The 12,375-nt window shown below is 37.5% G+C and overlaps 1 protein-coding gene and 1 non-coding gene across 3 annotated transcripts in view; one reads left to right on the top strand and one right to left on the bottom strand.

Annotated features, from left to right (window-relative positions):
* Positions 1 to 12,375, bottom strand: part of ATRNL1 (attractin like 1) — a 546,562-nt gene that overhangs the window by 399,573 nt on the left and 134,614 nt on the right. For both annotated transcript variants that reach the window (XM_066238474.1, XM_066238473.1), the window contains exon 19: positions 5,341 to 5,478. In XM_066238474.1, coding sequence (XP_066094571.1) covers positions 5,341 to 5,478 — 138 coding nt within the window. The remainder of the gene's footprint in view (positions 1 to 5,340; positions 5,479 to 12,375) is intronic.
* TRNAS-AGA (transfer RNA serine (anticodon AGA)) lies at positions 2,015 to 2,090 on the top strand. Its single transcript has one exon. It is a non-coding gene; the product is annotated as a tRNA-Ser (tRNA).

Below are 12,375 nucleotides of genomic sequence, written 5' to 3'. Positions count from 1 at the left end.
AAAAGCCTGTTCTTTTTCCAAAAGAGGGTTCTACATAAAAGTGAATTTTTCTACATAAATACTATTTAAATAAATCAGCATACTTTTCCTTTAGGGTCATAGAATTAACTATGGAAACACAACATATAAGAACTACAGAAATGAATGACAAAGTATGGAAATGCAAGGAATAGGGGGAAAAAAAGCGATCACCAAGCAATAAAGAGACACCGTGCCTGTAACGTCATAAGCAGTGAATGAATATACCATTATATCTTGTAATATTAACCTGCAACGTTTGATATCAATACTGCCTTATATGTAGAACTTCATTTTAAAAAATCATGTACATTAATGTTTTAATACTTGGATGACCCTTTTATTTATCCTTTATGGCATAATTGGAAATAGTTAACACTTGAAGAGTTTCTTAAAAGAATTATCATCATATAGCAGCTTTAATAATTTCTGAGACCAAAAAAAATAATAATAATTGTGTTAAAATACCTTTTAATGTCAGCTCATTTTGAGAGAATTCCCTTGTGGTGCTGTACTTATTTTGGGCTAAAATGGCACAAATGTATTTTAAATTCAATTCTTTGAAATGTATACTTCATGACAGTTTTGAAATTACTCTGTTGTTGTCAGCATGTGAGGTTATCTTTTGATGCTGACTAAGCACCTAGGAAATCTTCACTCAATGAACTTTTGCTTGGTAAATTTTATAGAATGATTTTATTGCCGAGATAGGCACTAGAGGGACATTATGTGGTCACATAATATTTCTGTCCATCTATAACATAAAGTTGCAATATCAACTTATAATCAAAAATTAACAATAAGGGCTATTCAACACTAGCCCAGTGTCAAAAGGTAAAGTCAAAGTTTAGTTTAAATTAGGATGGGCAGAACTCTGTGCCTATCAACACTAGGGAGGGGGCAGGTGTAAGGAGTGTGCTAAACTCAGCCATGGCACAGTCCCCCCGCCCTCAAAGGTTCAAGGACTGTGTCTCTAGCAGTTTTGTGAGACTCAGCCCACCGACGGTTTTAAAAAGGCATCTAATAGGAAAAGTAGGAATCTGCATCTTCTAATCAAAGGTCATCCTGAAACACCTGAGGTAGTGTTAGTGGCAAAGTTTGCACAGTCTCAGCTCTTCTTGTCCTTGTAAGTCATTCTCTGAGAACTAAAAGGATGCAAAGAACTTGAAGAATGGAACGAAGGAAACCGGGGTGACTGAGCATCCACGAGGAATATTTCACCAAAGAAGACGGAGGATTTCAAAAAATTAGTACGGAGAGCGGACCAGCTCGCGAAAAACATTGTATCAGCTAGGCAATTAAGTTTCATTTTTATTTTTTAAGTTTCTTTTTAATCATGTAGTTCTTTTTTTTTTTTTTTTTTTTTTTTTTCTGAAACTGGAAACAGGGAGAGACAGTCAGACAGACTCCCGCATGCGCCCGACCGGGATCCACCCAGCACGCCCACCAGGGGCGATGCTCTGCCCACCAGGGGGCGATGCTCTGCCCATCCTGGGCGTCGCCATGTTGCGACCAGAGCCACTCTAGCGCCTGGGGCAGAGGCCACAGAGCCATCCCCAGCACCCGGGCCATCTTTGCTCCAATGGAGCCCCGGCTGCGGGAGGGGAAGAGAGAGACAGAGAGGGAAAGCGCGGCGGAGGGGTGGAGAAGCAAATGGGCGCTTCTCCTGTGTGCCCTGGCCGGGAATCGAACCCGGGTCCTCCGCACGCTAGGCCGACGCTCTACCGCTGAGCCAACCGGCCAGGGCAATCATGTAGTTCTACACTATTTGAAAAGGCTTTCTTGGTTTTCTTAAAGTGATTAAATTTATACAGAATTACTTTTCTGCCTAGAATCTGATCAAAGCATAACTTCACAGTTATCCCAGGTAATAAATATCTACATATAATTATATAATTATTCGTTTAATGGGCTCTCTCTGGAATATTTAAAATCTCAGGTTGGTATTTCTGTGACACATAGGATGACAATGTGTACTCAGAATATGCAAACTTTAGCCCTGGCCGGTTGGCTCAGCGGTAGAGCGTCGGCCTAGAGTGCGGAGGACCCGGGTTCGATTCCCGGCCAGGGCACACAGGAGAAGCGCCCATTTGCTTCTCCACCCCTCCGCCGCGCTTTCCTCTCTGTCTCTCTCTTCCCCTCCCGCAGCCAAGGCTCCATTGGAGCAGAGATGGCCCGGGCGCTGGGGATGGCTCTGTGGCCTCTGCCTCAGGCGCTAGAGTGGCTCTGGTAGCAATATGGCGACGCCCAGGATGGGCAGAGCATCGCCCCCTGGTGGGCAGAGCGTCGCCCCTGGTGGGCGAGCCGGGTGGATCCCGGTCGGGCGCATGCGGGAGTCTGTCTGACTGTCTCTCCCCGTTTCCAGCTTCAGAAAAATGAAAAAAAAAAAAAAAAAAAAAAAAAATGAAAAGAGAATATGCAAACTTTTAATTTTGTTTTGTCAAAACAACTAATAAAAACAAGATTTTCCATGTCAAGTGATTTTCATTTATCTGCATCTTTATTCAGGTCAATGCTCCCAGTTTGAGAGAATTAAACTTCTTACTTTTATATTAAAAAATGCTCAAACTCATTTGCTTATAAATTTTCTGCTTCTATGAACAATCTGCAATATGTGAGAAGAGTTTAAAATGAAAAAATACATATATCTTCCATCCTAGAAGAGAGAAAGAAAAATTAGTCTTCCTTTCACTACCCTCTAGTCTCAAAATATTTGTCATAGCCCAGTGTGTTTATTAAAGTATTGAATACTTATGTAAAAGGCTACTAAGGAAAAGTATTCTAAACAAAAACAAATTTTGCTGATAAGAAACAAAGGTAAAAACATAGAACCATCACTATGTTGAAAGAACTCTTTTTTCCCAAGATGATTTTCAAAAAATAACAAGAGTTTCTTTATCACTAGTAAAAGTAAATATATATATAAAAATACCATGTTAAGTATTTACACAGGTGCGGGCAAAGTAGGTGTACAGCTCTTCCTATGGGAAATAATATACTAATTAATAAATTAGTAATGAATAAACTATTTTTTGCATACTCACAACTATGACCCTCCTTTTGCCTACTCCTGTATACATATAAAAAAATTAAGATAAATCTACTGTTCAAGAACCAAGGCCCTGGCCGGTTGGCTCAGCAGTAGAGCGTCAGATTAGCGTGTGGAGGACCCGGGTTCGATTCCCGGCCAGGGCACACAGGAGAAGCGCCCATTTGCTTCTCCACCCCTCCGCCGCGCTTTCCTCTCTGTCTCTCTCTTCCCCTCCCGCAGCCAAGGCTCCATTGGAGCAAAGATGGCCTGGGCGCTGGGGATGGCTCTGTGGCCTCTGCCTCAGGCGCTAGAGTGGCTCTGGTCGCAATATGGCGACGCCCAGGATGGGCAGAGCATCGCCCCTGGTGGGCAGAGCATCGCCCCTGGTGGGCGTGCCGGGTGGATCCCGGTCGGGCACATGCGGGAGTCTGTCTGACTGTCTCTCCCTGTTTCCAGCTTCAGAAAAATTAAAAAAAAAAAAAAGTGAAAAAAGTGAAGAACCAAGAAAAGCATTTCCAGTCAACATGGCGGCATAGGTAAGTAAGGTACTCGAACTCTCCCACGACCACAAAGTAGTGTAGTGCATTGAGTGCTGAGGTGTTGCAGTATATTGATGATCTTTTCACTTAATAAACATAAAGGAACAAAATACTATGACTCCAAGAGGGAAAGTCTAAATTTTGTAGGTTCCACTGTGCCTATAACTACAGACCTTCCATATACACTGGACGCAGCACTTAAGCTGTGGTTTTTGGCTAAGGTTGACTGAGCCTCCCCTGTCCGTACTAACATAACTTCAGCATGAAGAGTTAAAAGCAAAGCCTAAGAATGAGACATTTTCTTTCTCTTACTAGCAGTTATGATCTTCGGTATTTTACTTCTTTGTGTATATGGATCTGCATATAAAATGTGAACAAAAGTTATATGATACCAACCATCTAGTTACTGTGTAACTCAGATGAGATCATGAATATAAAGCTATGAGTACAATGCCTAAAATACAAAAAAAAAATACCAAATGTCAGCCAATTCATCTCTATTAGAGCTACGAACAGGTTAAAGCATTCATTCTGTATCACAAAACTTCAATTCCACTGTGTTCAGTTAGCACCAAGCCTGCATATTGTCTGAGCAATTTTGGTGACTGGAAGGCAGAGCCATTATTCCCTGTGTTTCTCAACCCTGAGTGCATAGTAGGGGCATTTGGGAAGCCTCTGAAAAGAACCAATGCCCAACAATCACACTACAACCCCAACCAAGATATGACTTCATTATTTTAGAGAATGGCCCAGACATCCATATCTGTTAAAAGATCTCTAGATAGTTCTAAGATAAAGCTAGTGTTAAATTTTTATCTAGACCTAGCTCAGGCCAAACTCTCTCTAAAGATTCCTCATCCTGTCACAGCCAACAACTGAGAGCTTTCTGTGGGTGCTCTATATAGGAAATCTCCATTTAGAAAAAGTAGATAAATAATCTAAGAGATGAAGACCAATCTAGAGATAAAAAGGATTATATAAAATTTCAGTGTAAGAGGAAACTTGTTAACGCAAGAAAAAAACCTGAAGTAGCAGAACAGAGAGAAAAACAGAGAAAAAGTAGGGTCTAGTGGATGAAAATGTAAAGATAATAGGTAGCACTTAAATATGTATTTTTTCAATGTGCTTTCATTCCCAATACATGTGCCCAAATTACATATGATCTCATTTGATCTTGACAACAATCCAATGAGGAAGTCCCATCTCCCTTCACATCTGAGGACAAGGAGGCACTGAGGGCAAGTAAATGAGCCAAGGTCATATAATCAAACAGTAGGAGAGTGGGGATCGATTCTCAACCTATTCTCTTAAACATTATGCCAGACTATCACCCTGTCATAATAAAATAAACAAACCTTACCTGATGTAAGGCGTACACAAACCCTTAATTATTCTATTTCTAAAGTCAAAGTGATAAGACACTATTAAAAAACAATCAGCAGTGATTACATTTGAATAGTGAGATCATAGGTAATATTTTATCTGTAGCTGACAAATTTCACATAATAAACAAGAATTCATTTTGAAATAACACAAGTAAAAAATGTTAAAGTATATCACAGAATTTGAATAGTTTACATAGTCCCTAATATTACCTTCCAAAAACACACAATGGAAAAATTTTTTTTTTCAAAAAATATATTTTCCACAACCGGCATATCTTTTGCAATTTCCTTTTCTGTAGTAAAACACACATGTGTGTGTGCGCACGCACACACATGCACACACTGAGGTAAAATAAAACACAATTACCTGTACATTGTCCTCCATTGGTAGGATCTCCGTAATAACCCGGCATGCAGTCCTGACACTGCTTTCCCGTGGTAAGGTTTTTACACTGTTCGCACACATTATTATTGATGCAGGTGCTGTGTCCATTACACTGGCAAGCTAAAGAAAATAGTGAAAACATATATTACAAATCTCTGTATAACAACAGCAAGTACAATAACTGTCAAGGCAAAGAATTTATTTTAAAAAGATGAATGGTAGCAAAAGTCCAAAGAACACTTCCCAAGTTGTCTTAAGGTGTAACATATGAGCCTCAAAATATCAATGCACAACAATCTATTCAATAAATTCTATTTCGAATTTTTGCCTTATGCTTTAGAAAATGTACAGGTTAGGGATAAACTGAAACATAAAAGTTATGGCTAAGCAGGGAATGCTTTTTAACATATTCCTAAAAGATTCATGTGAATGTTATGTCTATTAAGGTACATAAATACAAGACTGAATAATACAGCTATGATTTTAAAAAATGTTAACATTCACCCTAATTTTATTTACACATAATAACAAAGGATTGATAACTATAGAAAACTGTGTGGCAATACGTCCTTACTCCAAGAAAATGTAAGTGCAAAATTAACAAAAATGGTGCTTTTAAATTAATTTGCATGTTTATCTTCTTTGGGCAAGAAAAGCTTCGAGGCTTAATTGAAATTCTATGTGGATGTGAACTAACAGAATCAGATTTAGAGCATGAGTTTTTTTGTGTCTTCACAGTATGAGATTTATTATGTTTTCATATTAACATTACAATAGAATACAACAATTTCAGATGAGAGATAAAAGTTCGTATAGAAAAGCTCATACCTTTAGAGCCTATTTGGGGCATAATATTGCATTAGTTTGGTAACTGTCTAAACATCATGCTCAGTGTCACCTTCATAATCATTTCCATCATTATTACAAATGAGATAGCATTTAACTGAAAAGCCAATGTTCAGATGATACCAACTGTTTGTGGCAGGCATGTATTCTGATTGGTCAATTTACATATTGTGTCAGTTTTAAAATATTGTAAATGTCACTCCATTATCAGACGGCATACTAGGTAGTATACATGAATTATATCCTTTAATCCTCACAACAATTCTATGTGGAAGGTACTATTTTTTGGACCATTTCTAAGACGAGGGAGTCTGAGTGGTTAAGGAACTACCCAAAGTCACATAGCTAATCAATGGCCGAAACAAATGTGTAATCAGGATGTATGAATCAGTAAGACCAGACACCGAATACCACTGTTCTTCTCTGTGGAAACGACAGGGATATCCTAAAAGATTTGCCTAAGGTCACCAACATCAGTTAACATCAAAGGGTGAGGAAATACACCCACATAAGGAGTAAAAACCAAATACCTGTATCTTACAAAAATATTCAGAGGCACAACTCTATTGTAACATAGTACAAAAATGACATGGAGTTATCACTGAAAAATGTTAAATAATCTTCATCATCCCTTTAATAAAATTGAGAAAAGTGATAATTTAGTTTTCAAATTTTATTGTCATGTATTACATCATAAAAAAGAAAAAAATTTAGTAACAAAGAAAAATATTTATGACAAATTAAGTGAAATAAAGAGAAAACATTGTTTAGAACAACCACAATTTTGTTTTTAAATGTATCCTGCTGCTTCTTTCCTCCTATGCTTTTTTTTTTTTGTCTTTCCTTAAAAAGCCTCCTTGTTACACTGTAATTTTATAGTAATCACTTTTATTTCTAGATTGGTCTTCATCTCTTAGATTATTTACCTACTTTTTCTAAATGGAGATTTCTTATAAAGCACCCACAGAAAGCTCTCAGTTGTTGTCTATGATAGGATGAGGTATTCTTAGGCTAGTAACATATAGAAATGTATTATATTTCCCAATAACAGAAAAAAAATATGAGAAAAATCCATATTGGGATAAAGACATGACATGATATTACTAGATAGTAATTCATATCCACAGGAACAAATAAAGAAAGCCAGAAATAGCAAATACAAAGATTAACATAACAAAAGCTATAAAAATATATTTGCCCTCCTTCTTTCAAAATCTTTAAAAGACATAAAATTACATAAATAACTATAAAAATGTGTTGTTGAGTTTGCAATATGTAATATATGTAACAATATCACAATGGGGAACAAAGAGAAAAGACCTACGTGAGTAATATTATTTTATCTCTCTATAATTAAGTTAGTATAAATCTGAGGCATATTTTAACAAGTTAAGAAGTATATGGTAAACTCTGCAGTAACACTTAGGCGATTAATAATCTTTATAGTAAAAAAATCATTAAATACACTAAATGTTACATCAGAAAAAATTACTTACTACAAAAAATAATAAATAAGGAGAAGAGGAAATGTCATGAGAAATATGGGGGGGGAATAAAAGACATAAATTCCACTATATAAATAATAATATTAAATGTAAATGTATGAACCGGTCAGGGCACATACAGAAACAGATTGATGTTCCTGTCTTTTTCTCTCTTTCCTTTCCTCTCTCTGTGCTAAAATTAATCAATCAAAAAATTTTAAAAGAACAAAAAATTAATTAAATTAAAAAATGTGAATGGATGAAATAGTCAAAAGGCAGCAACTGCATAAAAAACAAAGATCTATGTACTATCTACAGGAGACACACAAGATAAAGATGGTTGAAAATGAATGACTGGAAAGTATATCATTCAAACAGCAACCAAGAGAATGTTAGAGGGGCATTACAAATATCAGATAAATACACTTTAAAAGATGCAGTATCTCTCAAATTCCAACAGACTTTTCTATAGGAACAGACAAGCAGATCCTAAAATTCATATTAAATCACAAAGGACACAGACTAGTCAAACAATCTGGAAAAAGAAAAGCAAAACTGAAGGATGGGCTTGTCCCAATTTCAAAACATACTCCAAAGATACAGTCATATAGCTAGGTGACACTGGAACATGAATAGACAGACATACAGGTAATTGGAACAGAATTTGATCCAGAAATAATCCCATGTATCAATGGTCAGTTGATTTTCAACAAGGGTGCCAAGGTCGTTAAATGAGAAATATTAATAGTCTTTTCAGCAAGTGGTTCTGGAATAACTTGATATCCACATGCAAAGAATGAATTTGGACCCAAACATTACACCATATATAACAATAAACTAAATATGGTTCAAAGACCTAAAGTAAGAACTAAGTTATTAAAATGTTACAAGAAACTATAGATGTAGATCTTCATTAGTTGGTATTAAGTAACAGTTTCTTAATCTGACTGAAAAGCATAACCAACCAAAACAAAAAAAGACACATTAGACATCCTCAAAAAAACCCAAAAAACTTTGTGCCTCAAAGGACAACATCAGGAAAATGAAGAAACAATCCACAGAATAGGAGAAAATATTTGAGATCATACCCCTGATAAGGGTCTAGCATCCAAAATTTATAAATAACTCTTATAATTCTATAATTTAAAAAATTTTAAACGAATAAAGTATTCAAATAGACATTTTCTAAAGAAGATGTATGAATGGCTAATTAAGCGCATAAAGAAGTTTCATTAGTCATAAGGGAAAAGAAATTTAAAACCACAATTAGCTACCACCTCTTAAAGACTAGGAAGGTAATAATCAAGATGACGGACATTACCCAGTGTTGGTGTGGATAGAGTAATGAGAACCCTCAGATACTGCTGGTGGTAATTGTAAAATGGTGCAATAGCTCTGGAAAATCTTCTGGCAATTCCCCAAAACATTAAATATAGATTTATCATGTAACTAAAAAAGTCCACTCCCAGTTACATACCAAAAGTACAAATAAATAAAACATGTCCACATAAAAACTTACAAAAAAGCTCATAGCCGCATTATTCACAACAACAGACTAAAAGTAGAAATAAGCCAAGGATCCATCAACTGATGGACATACAAACATGTGTTTTGCAACTGAATGTTACTCCACCACAAAAATAAGTAAAGGCGTGATATAAGCTGTAATACTGATGAACCTTAAAAACAGATGCTAAGAGAACGCAGCCAGATACAAAAGAAAACATAAGATTGCATTTTGATGAAATGTCCTGAACAGACAAGTCCACAAAGAAACAATGTAAATTAGTGGGTTCTGGTGCTGAGGGCAGGAAGAACAGGTAGTGACTCTGAAAGGATAAGGGATTTTGTTTGAGGGATATTAAAATATTCTGGAACCATATGATGATGATAGTTGCGCACCTACTGATTCCATTAAGAACCACTGAAGGATGTACTTTAAAATGGTGGATTTTATGCCCTATGAGTCATGTCAATGAACAAACGAATAAAATAGAATTAGATGAGCTGCAAACACTTTGCACAAATTCTAGGCACTTCTGTAAGTCCAATATTCCTAATGGTATGTAATCCTTGCTCTCACCAAAAAAATGGGGTTCTTCCTACCCTCTGAACATGGTCTGTCATCAAGACATGCTCAGAACAGCAGCAGTAAGTGATGGAATAGAAATTCTGACTTAGAGCTCAAGAGGTAGACATGGTCTGCCCTCTCCTTCTTGGAATTCTATTCTAAGGATACCATGCATAGAAGCCCTGTCTCTACTCCTGGAGGATGACAGGCAAATACAGCAGAGAACGTTAATTTTCAGCTGAGGACCCCTCCATCAACCAGTCAGCTCTCACACCTTCAGACAAGTGAGTGAAACACCTGAGACCATTCACAACCAGTCAAACTGCCAGATAACCTCAGTCACGTGAGAAAAACCAGAAGAAACTAGAACTACCTGGCAGAATTCAGCAAAACTAGATGACGCAGAATCACGAACAAAACTGCGTTTATACAGGGAGCTTGGGTGCTATGTTAAATACAGTGTGCCCGTAAAGTCATGGTGCACTTTTGACTGGTCACAGGAAAGCAACAAGAGACGACAGAAATGTGAAATCTGCACCAAATAAAAGGAAAACTCTCCCAGTTTCATACCTATTCAGTGCAGTTCGATGTGGGCTCACGCACAGATTTTTTTAGGGCTCCTTAGGTAGCTATCCCGTATAGCCTCTAGCAGAGGTCTCCAAACTTTTTACACAGGGGGCCAGTTCACTGTCCCTCAGACCATTGGAGGGCTGCCAAATATAGTGGTCCTCTCACTGACCACCAATGAAAGAGGTGCCCCTTCCAGAAGTGCAGTGGGGGCTGGATAAATGGCCTCAGGGGGCCGCATTGCGGCCCGCGGGCCGTAGTTTGGGGACGCCTGCTACAGACTCGTCACTGACTGATGGCCTACCAGAATGGGGTTTCTCCACCAAACTGCCGGTTTCCTTCAACTGCTTATCCCACCAAGTAATGTTACTCCTATGTGGTGGCGCTTTGTTATAAACGTGCCGATATTCACGTTGCACTTCGGTCATGGATTCTAATGTAGCAAGCCACAGAACACACTGAACTTTCCTCTGGACCGTCCACATCTCGACTGGCATGGCCGTGGGCTGCTCCACTGTCAAATGGTGTTATGTCATCATCTGCGCGTGCGCACATGCTGCCACATCATCCTACAGAAACTGGGAGGGTTTTCCTTTTATTTGGTGCAGATTTCACATTTCTATTGTCTTTTGTTGCTTTCCTGTGACTGGTCAAAAGTGCACCATGACTTTACGAACACACTGTAGTAATACGTAATTGAAACACAGATTTAAGTGCAAATTGGAAACATCTAAAAAAAGAATTAATGAATTGAAATATAGATCTAAGGAGATGCAGATGATAAAAACTTCTTTCATATATATGAAAGCTATGATCATTTAATGCCACAATTGAAAAACGGTACTTACGTTAAAGTTCATCAAGCTAAAGAAATATTGCAGCAAAAAGAAATTCAGATAGGAAAAAATGAAGACCACAGGAAATGGTCAATATATGGGTAAACAAAAAAGATTGTTTTTCTTATTTCTTTATATGAAAATCATTTAAAGCAAAAATAACCACGGTTAATAACATACATAGAAGTAAAATATATGGCAATAACCATACAAAGGACAGGGGGAAAAAGCAAGTAGAATTACACCATTGTAGTATTCTTACCTTATACATGAAGTATTATAACATTGATTCAAGGTAGACTGTTTTAAGATAAAGGTGACTATTACAATCACTACAGCAGTCACTAAAAAAAACACAAAAGAAGTATAGCTAAAAATCCAATGAAAATGATCTAAACATGGGCTTAAAAAACACTCAGTTGATAAAAAAAAAAAAAAAGGCAAAAGGAGGCACGAACAAACAGGAAAAAATAAAGAAAAAATTTAAAGCAAATACCATCATGGTATGTCTTAAACTCAATAAATACCAAGTTAAATTTTCATTAACTCAACACTCTAATAAAGGACAGAGATCGTCAAACGAGATTTTAAAAACAAACAAGAAAACAAGACCTAGTTGCTGTTTCCAAGAGATTAACTGTCAATAAAAACACATGGATAGAAGGCTTCCCTTCTGCCCAGGAAGGATTAACCCTTCAGATATTTGACCTCTTACAGCAAATAACAAGACAGCTAAAGCATACGAAGCCCCTACCTAATTTCAAATCTAACAGGCAGCTCAGGTAGGGCCTGCCTAAGAGAAGGACCTAGTATGAGTGCCCTGCCTGCCGCCTCGAGGCAGTGGGTTGGATGCAGCCCAGGGAGGAAAACCCAAACTAAGGCCAGAGATTCAGCTGCTGAAACAAAGATCCAAGTTCAGGGAGGCCATGAATTTGGGAGGCTTGGAAGCTAGAATGTGTGGGACAAAATACTACAGAAGGGAGTTGCACACAGCAATCTGCAAAGAGGATTAAACCTTTGAATAATGAGTTGAGCACAATGTGAAGCTTCCATGAAGCTGGAGAAAGAACCACCAGGAAACAGTAAGTCAGACAATGCCAGGACCTCCCATTGAACTGGGAATAGTTTGTATTCCCACTAATCAAAGTGGAGAGACCTCATAATACAAAGAGCAGTGTGTAGAGACCACAAAAAGGCACTGTCTAGTGGAAAT

This window comes from Saccopteryx bilineata, chromosome 7, assembly GCF_036850765.1.
Source record: "Saccopteryx bilineata isolate mSacBil1 chromosome 7, mSacBil1_pri_phased_curated, whole genome shotgun sequence".
NCBI lineage: Eukaryota > Metazoa > Chordata > Mammalia > Chiroptera > Emballonuridae > Saccopteryx > Saccopteryx bilineata.
This window is presented reverse-complemented; position numbering and strand designations above follow the sequence as displayed.